The sequence below is a fragment of the Nylanderia fulva genome, unplaced genomic scaffold, assembly GCF_048542155.1.
Source record: "Nylanderia fulva isolate GAGA-0341 unplaced genomic scaffold, ASM4854215v1 Scaffold59, whole genome shotgun sequence".
Lineage (NCBI taxonomy): Eukaryota > Metazoa > Arthropoda > Insecta > Hymenoptera > Formicidae > Nylanderia > Nylanderia fulva.
The window spans coordinates 730,691-753,666 of NW_028190687.1; the positions used below are offsets into that span (position 1 = coordinate 730,691).

Consider the following 22,976-nt stretch of genomic DNA (forward strand, 5'->3'; position numbering starts at 1 on the left):
ATTATTTTTAATATGATAAAATAAACGTTTTCTTATATTGTCGTGGATACATTTCAAATAATGTCAAATAATATTGATGCTATATTTGAAATATATATGTAAAGTATGTATATTTAACTAACTTATATAAGTTAGTTAAGTTAGTTATATAAGTTAGTTAGTTTATAAATTACTTACATTATATATGCATAATGCTTATAAAAAATTAGAAAATGATAAAATATATCAATTAAAATTAGCAATCAGAGAAGTTGTCATGTGATTTGCATTTTCTAATTTGCTTTGACACAATGTATAGGATGTTTACATGGTACAATTTTGTAATATATTATATATTATAATTACAAACTATATTTTCTAGTCGAGATATGCGTATAATTGAGATATAATATAAAATACAGTACTGTATAAATGTAAAATTATATTGTTTAATAAATTATATAATTTTGATGAAACATGAATATATCATAATCATTGTTATTTATATAGATCTCATTTATGTTAGCCTATTTCGACATAATAATTATAACTTAAAGTATTGCGAACTTTGACTTGAGAGTATTGAAATATATTTCATTTCTATATCTTAATTATTTTATAAAGAAATAAATCTTAAGTATATATAATACTGGAGATATAAAAAAGAAATATAAATATCATTTTCATTCTGATAATTTTCAGCTACTGTGCAAATCCAATTGAAATAATTGTCGTAATAAATTTTTTGCATCATAAAAATATAATCATATAAAGTATAAACATTCACACTTATAAGCAATCATATTTATTTAAATATTCGCGGAAATGGAAATTTTACTATCATTTTTTTAGGTAATAATATTAAATAATAATTTATATGTTAAAGCACAACAAATACTTTATTATCTGTATTACGATTTTTGCTTTTTCTTCATTCAAATTGCATTGAATAATGAAACTAATTACGTTAATAATAAAATTAAAAGTGAAAAATATGTAAAGTTTCAAGAGTTTTCAAGAGTTTATGAAAATGAATTCATCTTTTCACATTCTACTAGTTTTTCTTAAATATTAGGAAATATATCAAAAAAATATTATTCTTTATTACCTTGAATAATATATTATATAATATTTTTTTATTTATTTTTTATATTTCCAAAAAAGTAGAACGTGTGTAATAAACGACAGTTATACGCCATGTTTCAGAATTCGTGTTTATAAATTATATAGCATTGAATAATAAAAACTGAATATTTTGAAATATTGTTTCCGGTTGCTTTTTTAACAAAGAAAAAATTAATAAACAAAAATTATATTCACCAGCTCCTTTTTTACATAGACATATACTAAAGAAAAAATTTATTTAATTCTTATAAATATTTATTTCAATATTGTCAAATAAATCATTTATTAGAAACCAATGATATTTATTTGATTTATTTGTTTCAAGTAAATGATTCATTTAGCAGTATTGTACTAAATATGTATTAATGTAGTCATTTTTTTTCAGTGTACCTACATCTGTAAAAAATGCACCAGCCCCAACAGCACACATTCCGAAAACGTTCAGAGAACATCCTGAGGATGTTTGATAGTCTTCAGGATATCTCTAAATAATATCTGAATATCTTTCACATATGTTGTGCTATTAGGGAGATAGTTTGTGCACGGAAACAATTAAGTTCGTAGTTAACAGATATATATATATATATATATATATATATATATAGTTAACAGATATATATATATATATATATATGTCCATTTAACGAACAATGTTGATGAAATAAATTTTATTTTATAATTTTCTTTTAAGCTTCGCACAAAATATCATTCAAAATTGTTCGACCTATTTTTTATTCTTAAATTGCACTATATAATTATTATATTATAATATAAAAATAAATATAATTTCAATAATATAATGCAATATAAATTATAAAAAGAACATCCTTTATACTAACTAATTTATAAATAAAAAATCTTCTAATATTTATTACAACACATGATTCTGACGCAACAATGCTTATATATTTAATATTTATTAAGATAGATTACAAAAAAACCAATATTTTTTGACTATTTTTGGAAGAAAATATTCAATGATTTCTCACTTTTGATTTTATAATTCAATACGCTGCCATGTTAACAAACCGCAATCTTTGAGTAATAAAATATATACATAAATTGAACTAAAATGTATATTGTCATATTTTCCTTAAACTAACACAGTTAAGTTAATTATTTTAACTTTTTTTCACGTTTAGTTATTTGTTATTATTTAGTCATTTATACATATAATAATCGCGTCAATTTTAACCGAATCAATCATCAAGTTTTACTCCATCACAATTGATTATTTATAACAAGGTAATTCTCATTCCTTAGCTGTGTCGAGATTTTCCTGATTTCGTCGTTTGTAATGTGCGGTGGTAGCACAATATACGCATATTTAGGTCCAAAATCTGTAAGTTTTGCCGCGTATTCAATATCATCTGCGACTGCGGAAATAACGATTGAATGCCTCATCGGACAAACATTGGCTCCATAATAATAGTTGAATCTTTCTAATATAACACTGCAAAACATTATAGAAAATTTTACATAATGTTACAGATAATTATATCCCGCATAATCTTCTTAAAGCACAAAAGATATTGAATATATATATATATATATATATATATATATATATATAAACAATACAATTATATCATTGTTAGAAGAAAATAGTACCTGTAATTTTTTATAATGAAATTCTTGCACAGTTGAATTGGCATTTCGAACACTAAAACTTAGTGAGTGGAACCAATGATACATTTTTATTACATATCTATGTAATGTACGGATTGTATTATCAAACATAAGAGGAAATTGAGATTTCAGCTGTGTCATTTGTCTTGCTTGATCGCACTTTTTCTGGCGAATACCTGAATCGATCAGAAGAATCTTCATTCCGGTCATCTTTGTGAATTCCTCATGAGTGTACTTTACATAATCAATAAGTAGACTATATGCTGCAAAGCCAAATACACAAACGTCGGTATCGATCTGCGTACATTGATAGTCTTGCATACGTTCCTCGCAATCTTTAACGTAAATTCCAACAATTATCAAAAAATCAATGTTACCAAATTCAATATTTTCACGATGATCACTCTGTAAACGATACCAATGAAGAAAACACGCAGTCAGACACACAGCCAACGATGTCGAACTGCCAAGACCAGCATCGAGCGGTATATTCGAGGTTACATGCACGTGAAAAGATCTTATGTCAAGTTCTTCCTGAACAGCTATATTATAAAGCAAGCAAAAAAACATTTGTAAACTAAATCTCTGCTGAAATGTACGCCACATGCCGTTGAAGTTAATAAAGGATTTCACATATTTAATCCTAAAGTTTGGATTTAATTGGTTCTCTTGCTCTTCAGAAAGGTAGCCACAAACTTCTTCTAAAGGTACTTTAATCTGTAGATTCACATCTGGGAATTCTATCTCAATTGGCCACCCTTGTGGTAATTCACGGAATGTGAGTTTGGTACGACGATCTAAGCTAGTCGAGACACAGTGTTTTTGATACATCGCCGAGTATTCTCCGGCTAAGACGATTCGGCCCGGTGCGGAAATTTTAAAACTAGCCATCCTTTTTATTCATTTACAGTAAAAATAACTCTTTATTTATCTACAATAAAAATAGCTTCTTATATCGGAATTGTGATGTTGAACGTTGAGAACAGTAAAGAGTTTATAATTAAGAAGGTACAAGAATTCCACTTATTAGAATTTGAAACGTTCGTATTGCCCATAAGACAGTGTTTATTTTTCCCGTGTGTATACGCACTTTCGCGTTCCATTCGTGACTGATTTCGTCTCGAAACGTATAATAACATTACCCTGCTGTCATTTAATTGTGAATTACAATGTCAAACTTTTTCGATATTTTTGAGCAATCCCAGCAAACACAGTATATAAATGTTATATACTCAAGCATGTTACATGTAACGTATATGTTAGTTGTAATTTCCTACTCATAGATGTAACATTTTTAATATTACATATATTACATTGTAGTCATATTGTCATTATATTCCAAGATAGCACTGACTTATCAATACATCAATGTGCTATTTGGTATATAATTACAATATAACTACAATGTAATATATGTTATATTGAAATGTTACATCTGTGAATGGGAAATTACAACTAACATGGATGTTACATGTAACGTACACGTTATATTATTTGTTATATTCCGTTTTATTATAGCAATGTAACAATTATATATCGGTGTTTGCTGAGATGGTTCTTAATCGGTGTTCCGCAGAATTATGAAAGCATGGCATACCTACCTACCTAGAAAGAAACAACTATATTTTTTTTTAAATTTTATGAATATTATTTTTTAAAAGTTATATTTGAACAATTTTGTTCCGCAAATTTTTCTTATAATCAAAAGTCAAAATTGTTTCGTAATTTTAAAAAGGTTAAGAACCACTGTTTTATAGGGAGAAGTTGTTAGAACATACATGTGTATGTCCATACATAATTCAAAAATAATATATTATTTTCAATATAAACTAATCGTTTCTTTCTTGTCGTAGACATATTTCAAATAATGTCAAATTATATTGATGTTATATTTAAAAAATATGTATATGTTTATCGTATAATACACTTTTAAAAATTTAGAAAATAATAAAATATATTAATTCAAATGAACAATTAGACAGGTTATCATTATTTTATTTGCTTTGACACAATACTTAAATTCTATTTATATGTCACAATTTCTCGTAATACATTATATTTTATAATAACAAAATATACTTTCCTATTGATACATGATTGAGATATATAACGTAAAATTTATAACGTGTAAAATTATATTGTTTAATATAAATTAAATTATATTATTTTGACATAAAACATGAATGTAGCGTAATTTGTGTTATTGTACAGTTATTTTCTTAATTATGGCAGTCTATTTCGTCATAATTAATAATATATAAAACTCATTGTATAGCGAACTTTGGCTCGAGAGTATTGAAATGGAAATAGAAATACCTACATTTTAGTTCTATTTTAAAGTATAAAATATTTTGTAAACTTTTTGTACCATGTATTACAAAAAATCGATTTATATACAAATTTAGAGTCGTTTTATTTAAAAAAAAGGTCGAACTTTTAAAACTTCTTACAAACGGCCTAAAAGCAATTCTAGGTCATGATATTGTCTCATTCAAAACTCTATTTTTAGCTGATATATTTTTTCCAAATATTTATTTGTTAAGATTAAAATAAATTTAAAGAAACGTATTTGAAGAAACACAACTTTGCAGTAATGTTATTATACAGGGTGTATGAAATAAGGCGTTATTAATTTTTATCTCTAAAAATATTTTGTTTTTAGATAAAAATGTTTTAAATAAAAGTTGTTGGATTTGCTTGTTGGATTGCAGTTTGTTAAAATACATGAAATATCCTTGAGCATTTTAATTAAATGATGTGCGTACATTCAAGTAGAGATTTAGCTTACAAATATTCTTGTTTTTGCTTTATTCTATCATTTACAATGGAGGATTTCGAGATAAAATATTTTATGGTTTTGTAAGGTTATGCAAGACTCTGCGTTTTCATCGGTCGATAACATTGTTTGCATATATAGGTAAAATAAGAAAATATCAACGTAACAATCGCATAGGATATAATTGGTGCTTATAGAATTCTTATAGAATGTAGAACAAAGATAGAATGACGCTTGTGTTGTTTTGTGTTGCTAAATGGAAAGCACCAAATATATAGAGACCATAAATATGACCTGATGGCCTATCTACACCTAAGGATAATTCTACTTGTGGCTTTTATTTTAGTGAGTAGTATATAGACGTTCAAAAACCATACTGAAGTTGTTGGTCTTTAATCGTAAATTTTTTCGATTGGTATGATTCAAACAATTAAAAGTCTCAAGTAGGATTATTAATTCTTATAGGTGTAGACAAGAGCGACAATAAAGATTCTACTGATCGATTCGAATATTCGTCAGATATAAGAAGTAAGACAGAGGTCGACACCTCCTCAGCTAACCATTTCTGCAAAAGCAAATGTAGGTAACAATTTATTTATTTGTTAAATGATCGCAGATAAGAAATATATTTTGTCATGCAAACACTGTGAGCATAATTTCAGTAAATATTTCCCAACATCAGTTTGCAGACTATATTGACAAAGTGACAATGATGAGTAACAGATCTGTCAAAATGGTTGATAAAAGATTGATGCCAGAAACGCAACAGATCCTGCAGATCTGTCGAAACGTTAAATTGACAACAAAAAGCACACAGATGTGTCAAAAGTAATAATAAAAAAATTATTAAAAGTATTAATAAAAAAAGATTATATAGGTACGTTTTTTTCAAAATATGATTTGACTAACAAAGATATAATAGATTATTTTTATTTTTTTTCAATTATTATGAATTATTAAATGTTTTTTTTATTTGCTTTTTTCTTTTTTTTTTTTAACTATTTTTCTTCGATCTCCTGAGCATTTGGCGCAAATCTGTTTTCAGTTTGCGATTAACAAATCTGTTCTCAGTTTGTTGCGTCATCGCATTATTATAGTCGCATAGTTAGAAATATACCTATTTTATTTCTTTTTCTTAATTATTTTATAAATAGATAAATCTTTAATACACATAAAACTGAAGATATAAACAAGAAAGAAATAGAAATAAATAATATCCTTTTTATTTAGACAATCTCTAGCTATTGTACAAATTCAATTGAAATAATTGTTGTAATTAATTTTTACATCGTAAAAATAGTCATATAAGCATTCACACATAAGCACATATATTCATATTTATTTAAGTATTTACTGAAAAAATTTTTTTAATATCTAACCAAGTAATAATATTATACAATAATTAGTATGTTAAATCAACAAATACTTCATTATATGTTATAATTTTTGTTTTTTCTTTATTGAAATTATGTGAAATAATGAAATTAAAAGTGAAAAACATATAAAAAAACGTGTTTTTATAAGAGTTTTTATGAAAATTTATTATTTCTTTTTATATCAAAATAAATTAATTTTTTTATATCAGTTTTTTTAATAGCATTAAAATCTATCAAAAATATTTTTTAAGTATTAGATGTTCTAACGACGTTTCAATGTTATTTAGAAACTGTTTTGAAACTTTGAAACGTTTCTACAACATTTCTGTCGAATTTTGTGTTGTATGGGATCAAAGTTCAAATTCAATACCGCGGTGTCTTGGTTCGATTACCTTAAGAGTCTGCTGCATTAAAAGAAATAAGACAGAGGTAGACACCTTGTTTGAATCTCTCAATTATTTAGGTATTTTAAATAATAAATAAATAAAAAATAAACAAACAAACAAATAAATAAATAAATAAATAATCAATAAATTTACTTTAAAAAATATTAATAAAAAAATTATCAATGACAATTTCGAATGAAGCATCCACATAAAAAATCGTAGCAATCGATGAACTATCTACATCAAAAATCGTACCAATCGATGAACCATCTACATCGAAAATTGTGCCAATTAAAAAATCATCCACATCGAAAATAGTGCCAATAATGAACTATCCATATCAAAAATCGTGCAAATCAATGAACCATCGAATCTATATCTACAATCACTATTGACATAATAACCCCTATATCTATAAATCAGTTCAATGATATATTGTTTTTCGATTCAGAAATGGACATTTCATTTTTGAATAATGGTAAAAATAATAGTAACAAAAAAATGATAATAATGGTAAAAGTTTGTAAAAATTAAAATGTTGAAAATATGCAAATATACAAATACGTGTATGATAACTAATTGAATATTTTATAATAAATTCATCATTTTTTGTATATCAAGTTTGGACAGATAAAGAATTACAACTGAAAACACAAAACTCAAAACATAGAGACAAAATAACTAAGATATCATCTGAATATGTTAAAATAATGAAGGCCATTGAAGGAATAAATTCGGTGCTCAAACAAGTTTTAGAAAATCAAAATAAAATGATGAATTTGTGGGAAGCGTCAGGCAGCCTTAAAAATAAGCCTCGAACCTTTTACGAAAAATATAAATTAAATATATCCCTTAAAACAGTAGAGGAGTTTATAAATTTCAATGAATTATTGCAAAGCAATAGTGATTGTTTGCGTGATTTTGTAAGTATATAAATGTAAATTAATTGGTTCTCTATATTAATACTTGAAACTTTCGCAGTGTACTTGAACATTAACATTGATTTCGGGTTTTTTGAACCGCGTAGACATTTTGACTGAAGTATCAGATTTCTCCCTGATGAAGTGAGCTGAAATGTTCACAATACGTCAAATCAAACAAAATGTCTACACGATTTGAATCCGAAAACCAATGCTAATGTAAATGGTTTTATTGTTGTAATGGTAATGTAATGGTTTTTTATTGTTAACATTGATTAATATCACTAGCATCCCAGCAAACACCGATATATAATTGTTACATTGCTATAATAAAACGGAATATAACAGGTAATATAACGTGTACGTTACATGTAACATCCATGTTAGTTGTAATTTCCCACTCATTTTCTTTCTATTTCTTAATTATTTTATAAATATATATAATATGAAATGAATAGATATATACCCTAAAATAGACAAAATACCTTTCTTAAAGAATCCGATAGATCTAATCTAACTCAAATCTATTTTTTAGTTGATATCAATAACAACGCTTCAAAAACGTGAAAACTAAATATTGATTACAATGTCAAAGCTTTTTGATACTTTATTTAAACTTTAATTACTGACTTCATCATTTAAAAACTCATATATATTAATTAAATATATACCTATACAAAATTAGAAAATAATAAAATATATTAATTAAAATTAACAGCCAGAGAAGTTGTCATTATTTTGTTTGTATTATTTTATTTGCATTGACACAATGTACATGATATTTACATGTCACAATTTTTTACAATACATTATAAATTATAATAACAAAATATACTTTTTTGTCAATATATAATTGAGATATACAGGGTTTGTCCGGAAAGTAATGCGTCGCATTTTTTTGTGACGCGACTATACATCGCAGAGCGATGGGACCGGTTGGGGAGGAAGGGGGGTACCCTTAGCTTTCCAACGGTAGGTCGCTCAATTGTTTCCATGCGCTTGGAGGGTTAGGACGGCTTATTCTGTGAACCTCTGCTTAGTGGTCGCGTCGAACTTGTGATGGAGAGAACGATAGAGCAACGCTATGCGATAAAGTTTTGCGTGAAGCTGGACAAGACGCCGCTGGAAACTTTTGAAATGCTCAAGAAAGTTTTCGGGGACGATTGCCTTTCCAAATCGCAGTCAAACAGATGGCACAAGATGTTTAGAGAAGGTCGGAAGGAGGTCGCCGACGAGGCCCGCGCAGGACGCCCGTCAACATCGCGAACGGACGACAATGTGACTCGTGTGCGCCAATTATTGAATTCAGACCGTCGAATGAATGTTCGCTTAATGTCGGAATTATTGAACTTGCCGAAAACGATTGTTCACGAGATTGTATCGGAAGACTTGGCCATGCGGAAGATTTGCGCAAAACTTGTGCCCAGAGTGTTGACCGATGCGCAAAAGCAACACCGAGTGGAAGTTTGTGAAGAACTCAAGCAACTCTGTGCAGATAAGCCGCAGCCGCCCTACAGTCCCGACTTGGCCCCGGCGGACTTTTTTTTATTTCCTCGGCTGAAAAGGGAGCTCAAAGGACAACAGCTCGAGTCGGTTGACAACGTACAAGCTACTTCGACGGCCTCCCTGAACAGCATCCCAGTCAAGGAGTTCCAGAAATCTTATGACGCATGGAAATCGCGTTGGCAAAAATGTATTGACGCAGAAGGGTCATACTTCGAACAATTTTAAGTTGTTTTACCTATGCGATCAATAAATTCTTTTTTAAAAAAATGCGACGCATTACTTTCCGGACAAACCCTGTAACATAAAATGTAGTACTTATATATAAAATTATATTGCTTAATATAATTAAATTACGCAATTTTGACATAAAAGATAAATGTAACGAAAGATATAAATTATCTTTGTTATTGTACAGATTTCATTTATGGCAGTCTATTTTGTCAGAATAATTGTGAATTAATATATCGCGAACTTTGGCTTTGCAGTACTGAAGCATAAATATTTTATTTCTATTTTCTTAATTATTTTATAAATCAATCAATCTTTAGTAAATATAACTGAAGATATAACAAAAAAATAGAAATAAATATCCTACATTCAGAAAATCTCCTCCTACTGTATATATCCAATTGGAATAATTGTCGTAATTATAAATCTTACGTAATATTGTATAATAAAATAAAGTTCACACATATAAGCATTCATATTCATTTAAGTGGAAAAACATTGCTATCATCTTCCCAAGTAAGAATAATATACTATAATTCATATGTGAAACCGACCAATACTTTATTAATCTCTATTACAATTTTTGTTTTTTTCTATATTCAAATTGTGTGAAATAATGAAATTGAAAGTGAAAAAACATGTAAATTTCTTTCAAGAGTTTATGAAAATAAATTAATTCTTTTATATAAAAATTAATCTTTTTATATACCAATAGTTAATAGTACTAAAATTTTAATAGTACTAAAATATATTAAAAATATTATTTTTTATTATATTTAAATAATTACATATATGTATATAACTCTCTTAATTTAGTCTCCACATTTTCAAAAAAATAAAACATGTGACAATAAATCAAAGCTATACAACGTGTTTCATAATTCATGTTTATGAATTATATAACATTATTGAATAATGAAAAATCAAAAATTTTGAAATATTGTATTTAGTTGCATTTTTAATAAAGGAAAAATTATGATTAAAAATTTACAACACCAGCTCTATTTATTTTTACATAAACATACATCTGTAATAAAAGAAAGAAATGCCAACTTAAACGAGCTAATATTAATTCAGGATATCAAATAAAAGTTTATTATTACAAAATTGTAAAAGTTAAAATATTGATAAAGACGGTTGTGCAGTTGAAACGTATACAATTGTAATAATTTGTTTTATGTGGATCCTTTTGTAATAATAAACCTTTATGTCACATCCTGAATTAATATTAGCTCGTTTAAGTTGGCTTTTCTTTCTTTTATTTTTTTATCACGTTGATCTATACCAGCCTAATATTAGAAAAATTATAAATTTTGTATATATTTATAAGATGCGTTGGACAGAATATATAACACAAAAACTGTCAACCTCGCAGATAACAGATAAATGTCATTTAATAAACAATGCTGATGAAATAAATATTATTTCATAATTTTTCTCCTTAAGCTTCGCTGAAAAATATAATTCAAAATTGTTCGACTTATTTTTCATACACAAATTAAATAATTTAAATTTAAAAGGAAGCATTCTTTATAACAATTAATTTACAAATCAAAAAATTCTAATATTTACTACAAAGAATGATCCTTACGCAACACCGATTATATTTTTAAAGTGTAATAAGTAAGAATACGAAGAAAATAATATTTTTCGATATATTTTACGAGAAAAATATTTAATGATTTCTCATCTTTAATTTCATAATTCACGCTGCCATTAAAAGACCGCGATCTTTGAGTAATAAAATATATAAATTGAACAAAAATGTATATTGTTCATCATACTTTCCTTAAATATCACAGTTAAGTTAATAATCTTAACTTTTTTTTACGTTTAGTTATTTATTATTTTGACATTTATATAATAATCGTGATAATTTTAACAGAATCAATTCTCAAGTTTTACTCCATCACAATTGATGCTAGTATTTATAACAATGAAGTTTTGACCCCTTAACTGTGTTTTAATTCTCTCGATTTGGTCGTTTGTAAAGTTCGGTGGTAGCAGAATGTATGCATATTTAGGTCCAAAACCTGTAACCTTTGCTGCAAAACCCATACTTCGTGCAGTTGCAAAAATATTATTAAAAACATTATGTGTTAAATCATTTTCATTCAATAAATGTTGAATCCTTGCAATGCGACGCTGCAAATGAAGATATGAAAAATATTAGTTATAAAATAGAGATAATTACTGTACAGATGTACAATCTTGTCAAAACGCAGCAAGACTAAGGAATAAAAATATATATGTAGGTATATGTAAAATGTAAAAACACTGTTAGATAAAAGCAAAAAATGACACCTGTATATTATCATAAAATTCCTGTAAATTATCAAAACGTCGCTGTTCAGATAAATTGAACACATTTTGGACGGTAAGGCTTAATGTATTAAGCCAGGCAAATATATTATGTGCGAATTCATTCAATTGTTCTATTATATTATAAAACACGTGATGAGGCAATTCCAATTTCAGCAGTGCCATTTTTCTTGCTTGTATACACTTTTCCTGACGAATACCTGAATGAAAATAAAATTTTCACAGAAAAAGTACACGACAAGTACATAAAAAATTCGACATTATATGCAAATATCTATTTAAAATTTTTTTGTAAAATATAAAAATAAAATGTAAAATTATATTTATAGAATTGTGGAACTGAAGAATAAATATAAAGTCAAATTTAATCATATGCATTTTATCTGACGAATACCTGAATCGATCAGTAGAATTTTCATTCTTGCCAGATTATTCCCAAAATTCGTTTCAATACGTACATTATTGCATAATCGACTTTTTAATATTTTGCCATATACACAAACTTTAACATCGACCAATGTAAAGTCATAGTCTTGCACAAAGTCCTCGCAGAGCTGAGCGAAATATTTAACGTTCTCCAAAAATTCAGTATTATTAAAATCAATATGATTTTCTGATTGTAGATTCTTCCAATGAAGAAAACATGCTGCGAGACATACCGTGAAAGATGTCGAACTCCCAAGACCGGCGCCGATTGGTATATCCGTGGATACACGCACGCGAAAAGGTGTTATGTCGAGGCTCTTGCTATTAGCGATAGAATAAAGCACGGTGAAGAATATTATTAAACTAAATCTCTGCTCGTCTGTCGCCCACATGCCGTTACAGGTAATCAAGGATTTCACATATTTAAGCATAAAAGTTGGATTAGATCTGTCGAAGAAATTTTCCGAAAAAAAACATAGAACATTGTTTAACGGTATATTAGTCTGTAGATTAATATCAGAGAAATCTATCTCAATTCTCTCATCAGTTGATAATATTTCGTAAAATTCAAGTTTGGTACGAATATCTATGCTGCTCGTGATAAGGTGTTTTTTGTACATCACCGAGTGCTCTCCGGCTAAGACGATTCTGCCAGGTGCGGAGATTCTAAAAGTAGCCATTTTTTATTTAATACAAATCTCCTTATTCACGAAACTGTGATGTATCGTTGAACAGTGAAGAGTTGATAATTAAAAGTGGTAAGGAATGACCACTGATAATAATTTAAATCGTTTGTTAGCGCACACGAGACCGTGGTTATATTTTTTCTGTACACTTTTGCGTATCAGTTGTGACTGATTTCGTCTCGAAACATATATAATAACATTACCCCAAAATCACGACTTAAACTACAATGTCAAATCTTTTCAATATTTTCACTTTTCATGATCTCAGTATTTATAAGGACATGATAGAACACGTATACGTGGTCTGTCACAAAAATAAAGAGTTTAAATATATGTTTTTTAAATTTAAATATGAGCTATAGTGTCAAATTTGTTCAATATTTCGATATTATTGAGAGAAGTCATTGGAAAACTTGTGTATATCTATTCAGAATCCGATAATAATATATTATTTCCACTATCATAAGCTAGTTCCCTTATTATTTCTGTAGGCATATTTCAAATAATATTTTATACTATAACTTTAAAATATTATAAACTAAAACGCGTATGTGTTGTGCACGCATATATATGTATATAATATATATATTAAATATAACAATATGTATAATACTTTAATTAAACTCACTTAAAATACATTAGAATCTGACAATCCTTTTGAGATATGTTGTGGCTGTCTCACAATTTCAATTTAATTTTAATTTTGACTTGTATATTTCTCACTAAAAATTGCTATTGATTATTGCTGTATAATGAGTTAATTATTTCTAAATTTACTTTCTCACTTGAAAAGGACCACAACTACACAAAACGTCGTGAAATTTAATAAACGATTATTACTTGCTAATTTGGCCGATTATTTCTACAACTCTTAATTAATTTGATTTTCTAACTGATTTTTTAACAATAATAGTTCTTTAAAGACATAAACCTATATATATATATATATATATATATATATATATCAATCGTAAATTAAAATTTTTTGAATATATTTATTGATATTCTATTTGATATGCTTTAATCAAACTTTAATCAACATTTTAATACTGAAAATACACAATAATTGTAATTACACCAAATAAAAAATAATGAAATGTAAAATATTGAAGTTAACAAGACAAATACATACTGTTGTCAGTCAAATTCGGATACTTATATACATTTTAATCGGCAAAGTTTCCTAAACTTTAGTAAAGAAATTTATTCATTTCATAATATCACTTCATAATATCACTCGAGTTTAAACGCGTTAATAACATGGAAAGATAAAATTTATTTTTGAATAAAGGATTTGGCAATTTAAGACTAATACTTTGATGAAAACAACAACAGAAAACTAGTTTGTCCTAAAGGGAATAATAGTTACACTCTACAAATTTTTAACAATACAAATTAGCAACTGCAGAATTAGGGATTAATTAAATGAAAAACTCGGATAAGAATATTCTTACGTAGAATGCAGATTTGTCATTTCTTGCGCTCGTTCTACCATATCTTGATGAGTAATTGATGCAATTACTAGAATATCTATTTCTGGTTTTATTTTAGATTTATGATGATTCTAGAAAAAAATTGGATAATCTACAAGTTGGAATATTCTATTTATTCGTATATGCAAATTTCAGCATTAATCGCTAGAAACACATATACTTGCACATAATTTTCTCACATGATTCAGCATGAGTATATCTTTCTTTATAGCAGAACACGAGAGAAATCTATAACAATATTATTAATAATACTGTTATAGATTTCTCTCGTGTTAAGTTGAAGAAAGATATGCTTATACTGAATCTTGCGAGGAAATTATGCAAAAATGTTGCGTAACACGTATCGAAAAAAATGATTGGAATTGATCGAACCTCAGAGAAATATATGTATTAGAAAAAAAGTTTTCAATATTTCGTATATGTTTTTTTAGATTAATACAAGGGAAATCTATAATAATTAATAAAATATTGTTAATATTATTTATTAATAATAATTATTATTATCAATTATTTATATTATTATTAATTTTTCACAAATTTGATCAAATCCAATCCATTTTTTCGATGATTTTTCAATTATTTCTGTCACATATATTCTAACTAAGGTGGTTCGCAGAATTCGAGATTGGGGTGAAAATTCAGGCCATTTACAATACTTTTTCCATACGTCATCGAATGCTCTCCGAATAAACCGATTCTGTCTGGTGCAAAAATTTTAAAATTAATCAACTTTTCATTCATCTTTATAAAAATATTAACGTTGAATGGTAGAGAGTTGATAATTAAATTTGCGTAGCTGCTACAAACGCATTATTTATTGGAATCAATTATATAAAATATCAATTATATATAAAATAATATCAATTATATATCAAATATAATCAATTATATATAAAATATATTCTCGTGTCGCGAGGAAGATTTTGTCCTTTTTATTCTAAATAAATGTGAGACATGCATACTTAATATATCAGATATATGTGACAAAAATGACACGATAAATAAAGGTTGGTAATAAGAATTTGAAACATCCGTTATCGAACACAGACAGTGTTTACATTTCTTTTACACTTTCTCGTCTCAATCGTGACTGAGTTTGTTTCGAAATATATAATAACATTATCCGAAAATCAAGATGTCCTGAGCCTGACCCTAAATTAATGATTGGGTCTTCTCGAGAAATATTGGTATCTCGCGATGCTTTCTTTCATTGGTATTTTAATATTAACGGAAACATACATATTTGGAAATCACTATTTTAGAAAAAATGTGTCAGCTAAAAATAATAAATTTTGAATGGAATAATATTATTGCAAGCTAAAATTTTTCTTGGACCTTTGAGCTGTTTGGTTGTTTAATAGTTTAACTCTTTTTTTAAATAAAAGGCTAATTTTTTATGTAAACCGATTTCTCGTAATATTCTCGGTATAAAAAATTATAAAGATAGAATGGTTGTAAGGTGAATAGTTTGCGAGATGTTTCATATATTTTATTTATATACTTTAATTTGATATAATTTTACATAACACAATATTATATGAAATATTTCGCAAAAATATTCATTTTTTGATGATTTCACAACATGCTTTTGCACATTTTTATATTTTAATACAAATAATGGGAAAAATCAATTGGTGTAAAAAAATGTGCAGATGTTTTTAAGGAAAAGTATGTAATTTGCAACTAACAGCTATATACAATTTGTCTTTGTAATTTCAAATATTTTGTCTGTTAGTTGAGAAGATTAATTAATCATCCTGTATAATATATTAATATGGATTTTGTTCCCTAAAGTTCGCGGTCTTTTAATAACATCGTTTTGAGTTATAAGTGAGAAATTATTCAATGTATTTTTCTTAAAAAATATTGAAAAGTATTAGTGTTTCTTTGTATCCTATTTTATTAAACTTCAAAAATATAAGAGGTTTTACGTCGGGATCATGCGCTGTAATAAATAATATATAGAAGACTTTTTCGATTTGTTAATTAAATGGTAATAAGAGAACACAATTTGTGAGTTAAAAATGAATCGATCAGTTTTGAATTATATTTTTCTGCGAAACTTAAGAAGAAAATTTATGAAATAAAATTTATTTAATCAGCATTATTCATCATTAAATCGATATTTACTACTAGCTGTAAAGTTGAGTTTTTATATTACATATACTATTCGGTGCATCTTATGCATGGACGTACGTTCATATAAAAATCAGATTAATTGGAGTAGATTTTTATGTAATAATTTAATAAAAGTTACTTGTTCTTTGTGAAGCAGCCCAGGAAACAATATTTAAAAAATTTTAGTTTTTTATTATTTAATAATGCTAAATATAATTCATGAACATGTGAATTATGAAGCAGTTGTATATCTGATTTATTACATGTTCTATTTTTAGAAAATTAAATTAAATAAGTTATCTACATATATGCAATTATTTAATATAATAAATAATAATATGTTTGATAAATAAATTTAATTAATTGTTCATTCATTCGTATAAAAATATCTATTTTTCTTAGAAATGATATAACGTTGAATGGTATAGAGGGTTGATAATTGAATTTGCGTAGCTTTTACAAACACATTTGCTAGAATCAATATATAAAAATATATATCTTTTGTCGTTTTCGTTTTGTAAAAAATGTTTCATCGGTTATACATATATTACAAAATACATATGTACAAACTAAATATTTAAACAAATGTATTATACTTACATTCTCTTGATATGTTCTTGTTTTTTCCAATCAATAGATTAATGTGTTGACCTTTTCTTTCAAAGCACTTCACGTATGTCTTTATACACACATTGTTAACTATTAAATCTATGCAACGTACACTGTAAAAAAATATGTAATATATTACACAAAAATATGTAAAATTACATAAATAATAAGTGTAAAATTACACGATAAATAATAAAAATGTTTACCTTTTCATTATTTATCGTGTAATTTTACATTTATTATTTATGTAATTTTACATATTTTTAATGTAATTTTACAAAATTTTTTTACAGTGTAGATACGATAAATAAAGGCCACTGGTAATAAGAATGTGAAACGTTCATTTTCACGCACAAGACAGCGTTTACATTTCTTATACACTTTCGCGTCTCAATCGTGACTGAGTTCGTTTCGGAACATATAATGAAATATACCCCCAAATCATGATCTGAGACCCGACGTTTGTCGATAGCATCCGAATCGACGATCGGGTCTTCTCGAGAAATGTTGGTATCTCGCGAATTCTTCTTCTTTTAAGAATAAAAATATTTGCACTGTGAAAGACCGACGGGAAGTTGAACAGTAGTTGCAAAATATCTGTTTTGCTCCGTAACTCTAATAAATTATTTTATGTAATAAAATAGAATATGTATATTATATATATATATACATATAGATGAAAAAAATCTAATATTTTTGATATATTTTACAAGAAAAATATTTAATGATTGTTTTGCATCTTTGACTTCGTAATTTAATACAATTATTATATTAAGGGCTGCAAACTTTATGCAACAGAATATGTTTATATTTAAAAAATTGTATATTGTTTGTCATATTTTCTTTAAAATACCCCAGTAATTAAGTTAGTAATCTTGTCACATTTATTTTGCATTTAATAATTTGTTATTATTTAGTCATTTATACATAATCCCCATAATTTTAATAAAATCAATACCCACTCCATTAGCAATTAATGCTGGTACTCGTTTATGACATGGAAACCCTCTGTCACTAAGTGTTACGAAATATTTGCAATTTTATATCCTCTGTAATGCTTGATATGCAGTGTTGTGCTTAGATGAGTTTTAAATTAGCTAGACAAAGATAAGATGAAAATATGTAAATTCATTTTAGATAAGATAAAGATAATTTTGTTTTAAATATATCTAGATAAAAGATAAAAGTAAAGTAAGATATAACGATTTACTTAGATGACTTCTAGATAATTATTTTTAAAACCGTTTATGTAAACACAGTTTTAAAAAAATGTTAATTATAAAAAGGATATAAAAATATTTTTATTTATAACTTTTTATCGTCTGCTGCTTAAGTTCTACTAAGTATTTTTATGACAATGTATTTAATACAATGTATAAATAATACAATAAAAATATATAACACATATTATGAAAATACAAATATTTAAAAATATATAATACAAAATTTTATACTTTGTAATACTGTCCGCTTTATGTTATGAATCCTCTACTTACAAGTCCATGCACAATGATAAGTTATTTCATTTTTTATTTATCATTTTATAAAAAAATATAATTCATATTACGGGAATAAAAATATTTAAAGAAGGGCCGAAACTTTTTGTGCGACGTCATTTTGTGTACTGGCCAGTCAAGTCGTTTTTGAACAAACTTGTATTGTTTTAATCATCACTGGCGATTTTAATTTTTCAAAGAGTTTTTTAAAAATATTTAAATATGTATGATACCAGATTTCATATCTTTGTGATTTTGTCCGCTTTATGCCCTGGTTTTTCTCCTTAACAAAGCCCTGACGATTTATTTAATTTTTTTATTTATTATTATATAAAATAAATAACACAAATTATGACAAATGTAAATATTTAAACATATAATACTAGGTTTCATACTAACAATAAGTGATATTGTCAGCTTTATACTATGGTAAATTATATAATTGTGACACCAGATTTAATAATAATGTCCGCTTTATGCCATGATTTCTCAACTTAACAAAGCTCAGACAATTTATTTAATTTTTTTACTTATTATTACATAACATTTATAGCACATATTACGACTATATAAATATTTAAACATGTATGATACTAGATTTCATATTAGCTAATATTGTCAGCTTTATATTATAGTTTCTCTACTTAACGGGACTCTGCAATAACAATTTATCTCATTATTTTACATTATATATTTATTAATTAATTCTAAATATTCGTCTATGATCCTTTTTGTTTTATATAAGTCGATGATGCGTAACGTCATTTATGTGTGAGAAAAATAATTCGTCAAATGAATGTTATCGAATTTATATTTATAAAAATAATTAAATTCGATAAATATTTTGTTCTTTGATATTATTATGAAAATAGCCATAAATTGTCTCTGTTTCTTCCTTCAAAGCCCCATACACACATGCCTGACCAATATATATTTAAACTACTGAAAATTGAAACCTTATACAATATTAGAAAATGATAAAATATATTAATAATCAGAAATATTATCACAATATTTTATTTGCACTGATACACAATGTACAAAATATTACATGTCAATATTAGGCAATATATATAAAAATACAATATATATTCCAATAAATACATACTTTTCCGTCAATCAGTACATAATTGGAATATACCATACTATGTGTAGTATTTATATATCAAATTATATTGTTTAATATAATTATATATAAATTAAATAATTTTGATATAAAAGATGAATATATCGCAATATTTCTTATTTTACACATATCAATGCGAGCTTATTTCGACTTAATGATTAACCTGATCACAAATTTCGGTTCGAGAGTACTGAAGTAGAAATATATCATTTCTATTTCTTAATTATTTTATAAATAGATAAATCTTTAGTATATAAAACTGAAGATATAGAAAATGGAATAGAAATACATACATGTCTTATTATTTTAGGCAATGTCTAATATAACACAATAAAAATCTAATATAATAATTGTAATCATTAATTTACGTCGCTGTAATATAATTATTTTTATATAGGCATTGATAGCACAAAGGAAAACTTTGTTGTCATCTTTCTAAATAATAATATAATAAATTAATACAATTGTCGCTCGTATATTGAAAACAAAGTGATAAATATAAGGCCAACTTATCGAGCTGAATATTCGAGATGTTCAGTCAACTACCATTTATTACATGTATAAATTATAAAACTACAGTCATTATATTAAAACTAACGCAAATTACAATCATTCTATAAACGTTTCGACCGCACGCGGTCTTCTTCAGTATAATTATTGAAATATAAATTCTTACAATTCACATAATATCGAAATTTAATTATAGTTATTCAGAATCAAGAGTTTTTGAGTAATTAACGCGTGTTTCAATCCGTCCTGTCCAACAATGTTCGCCTCGATATAATCCCTGATTTTGTTCAGATCTCGGATAGTTTCATCGTTAATATGCGAGAAATTAACCCGTTCCGTAGGCGCTGCGATTTATAAAAAATTACCGATCAACGCATGTCCAAATTATAATATGTATCCCCTACAATTGGTAGTATGCTTACCTATCATCGTTCTTCTTGATAATTTTGCTACTTATTAACAGTTATTAAGGATGACACATAACAAACCAACAATACAGAAAGACAGCTCATTTTAAACTCTACTTGATCGGAGATCGTGCGTGTTTATATATGATCTAATATCTATGTTTTACTCGTTAATGTCCTATTTGTCCTATTATTATTTCTTGTTCGCTAATATATCCAAAATATCAAAATACGACTCGCTAAGTAACTCAGTATCTTTGTTTAAATTTAGTCCATTTTTTTGTTCCTTGATATGTTCCTTGATATGCAAATGGGTGATAAATTCTGTCTTCCGAATATTAGTAAAAAAACAGCGATACATGAATTCATCAAGGACATAGAGAGTAATAGCAAACGAAATAATATTAATAATCTCACAACGATCAGAAATATCGCGGTTCCAAAATTTGCACAACTTCTGAACACGAAGGATAAAAATGACGTAAGTCAACAAAAATTACTTGGTGCACACAGAGATTTAATAAAATTTTGTAAAGACAATCCGAATGTTCTATTCACACGCGCGGACAAGGGTAATGCTACGGTGGCAATGGAAAGATCTCATTATATTAACAAAATGGAAAACGTTTTAAAAGATGTCAACACTTACACTATTGTTAAAAAAAATCCGTGCAAAAAAATAGAGAACGATTTGAATGATTTGTTGAAGAGATGGCTTAAGGAAGATTATATTTCAAAAAACGAATATTATAAATTACGTTGTAGTGATTCTCTCCTTCCAAAAGCGTATGGATTACCTAAAATCCATAAGGAAAACTATCCAGTTAGAATCATAGTTTCATCGGTTGATACAGCTCTATACTCGCTGGCTTCGTTTTTACAAAACACCTTACGAACTAGTCTACCCAAAGCGAAAAGTCATATTAATAATAGTTTTGATTTGTACAGCATATTGTCTGGTAAAAAGATTGATGAGAATGATAGGATGTTTTCCTTGGATGTGGTGTCTTTGTTTACGAACGTTCCTCTGGATCTTGCGATTGACGGTATTAACGATAGATGGGATCACATTGGAATAAATACTAAAATACCGAAAAACGAATTTTTGGGGGGTATAAAATTCATATTGACTTCTACATATTTTACATTTGATGACATAATTTATAAACAGACGTTTGGGACCCCTATGTGGTCACCGTTATCACCAATTATTGCAGACCTGGTTATGCAAGATCTTGAGGATACAGTTCTCAAAGCGTTGAATTTGGAATGTTTGTTTTACTTTCGTTATGTGGATGACATAATAGTGGCCACCTCTATGACTAATATGACTCAGATTGTGAATAATTTTAACAACTATCATGAAAGACTTAAATTCACGGTCGAACAAGAGGTTAACCATAGCTTGAATTTCTTAGATTTATCACTTAAAATTATTAATAACAAAATATATATAGACTGGTATCAAAAAGAAACCTTCTCAGGAAGGACGTTATCATTTTATTCAAACCACCCACTATGCCACAAAATAGGAATAATATATAACCTTGTAGACAGATGTCTATTGCTATCACATCCACTATTTTTTAATAAAAATTTGGAGTTAATTATTAATATACTCAGAAGCAATGGTTACCCTCTTGATCTGATTTTTAACAAAATTAATCATCGGATAGAACACATCATATCTAAGGGGAGCATTATAGAGAGACAGGCCAACATAGAAAGAACAAAAAGTATAAGAAATGACTCGGTCAATAAAAAATTCTTTGTCATTCCGTATATAGATGGGATCTCAGAAATGATTGTTTCCTCGGTAAAAAATAAAAATTGTATGGTAGGGTATAGATGTCTCAAC

General features: G+C 26.8%; 3 protein-coding genes and 1 long non-coding RNA gene across 7 annotated transcripts; 1 reads left to right on the forward strand and 3 right to left on the reverse strand.

Annotated features, from left to right (window-relative positions):
• Positions 1-1,997: 1,997 nt before the first annotated feature.
• LOC114938929 (uncharacterized) lies at positions 1,998-17,978 on the reverse strand. Of its 4 annotated transcripts, XM_085487640.1 has the most exons (5): positions 17,871-17,978; positions 17,571-17,692; positions 3,111-3,275; positions 2,716-2,996; positions 1,998-2,557 (listed from the first exon to the last, which is right to left on the reverse strand). In XM_085487640.1, exons 1-5 carry the CDS (start codon positions 17,921-17,923, stop codon positions 2,471-2,473), a joined length of 708 nt encoding a protein of 235 aa, XP_085343766.1. In that variant the 5' UTR covers positions 17,924-17,978; the 3' UTR covers positions 1,998-2,470. The 4 variants fall into 4 exon arrangements, 3 of the variants coding, with proteins under 3 accessions (XP_085343766.1, XP_085343764.1, XP_085343765.1); XM_085487638.1 differs by having other exon boundaries at positions 2,716-3,275; XM_085487639.1 differs by having other exon boundaries at positions 2,716-3,275; positions 17,786-17,978.
• Positions 7,689-8,261, forward strand: LOC146720903 (uncharacterized; the record flags this gene model as incomplete). Its single annotated transcript, XM_085487665.1, has 3 exons — positions 7,689-7,749; positions 7,902-8,194; positions 8,253-8,261. Coding segments are annotated over 3 exons (363 nt in total), but the record flags the coding sequence as incomplete, so codon positions are not given.
• LOC114938907 (mevalonate kinase-like) lies at positions 11,535-14,276 on the reverse strand. Its single transcript, XM_029313046.2, has 3 exons — positions 12,642-14,276; positions 12,230-12,447; positions 11,535-12,070 (listed from the first exon to the last, which is right to left on the reverse strand). The coding sequence occupies exons 1-3, from the start codon at positions 13,351-13,353 to the stop codon at positions 11,813-11,815; spliced, it is 1,188 nt and encodes a 395-aa protein (XP_029168879.2). The 5' UTR covers positions 13,354-14,276; the 3' UTR covers positions 11,535-11,812.
• Positions 17,979-20,866: 2,888 nt separating the features above from the next.
• On the reverse strand, positions 20,867-21,233 carry LOC146720904 (uncharacterized). The gene is made up of 2 exons (XR_014925872.1): positions 21,134-21,233; positions 20,867-21,055 (listed from the first exon to the last, which is right to left on the reverse strand). It is a non-coding gene; the product is annotated as an uncharacterized LOC146720904 (long non-coding RNA).
• Positions 21,234-22,976: the final 1,743 nt, after the last annotated feature.

Coding starts and splice junctions, on each gene's coding strand:
- LOC114938907 (XM_029313046.2), bottom strand. CDS start 13,353: ATGGCTACTTTTAGAATCTCCGCACCTGGCAGAATCGTCTTAGCCGGA. Junction 12,448..12,641: donor AATTCTACTGATCGATTCAG/GTATTCGTCAGA, acceptor ATTTTCATTCAG/GTATTCGTCAGGAAAAGTGT. Junction 12,071..12,229: donor AATTTTATGATAATATACAG/GTGTCATTTTTT, acceptor CTTCATTTGCAG/CGTCGCATTGCAAGGATTCA.
- LOC114938929 (XM_085487638.1), bottom strand. CDS start 17,923: ATGAACGTTTCACATTCTTATTACCAGTGGCCTTTATTTATCGTATCT. Junction 17,693..17,870: donor TTATTTATCGTATCTACACT/GTAAAAAAATTT, acceptor ATTTTTTTACAG/TGTACGTTGCATAGATTTAA. Junction 3,276..17,570: donor CAAGAACATATCAAGAGAAT/GTAAGTATAATA, acceptor TTTATAATATAG/CTGTTCAGGAAGAACTTGAC.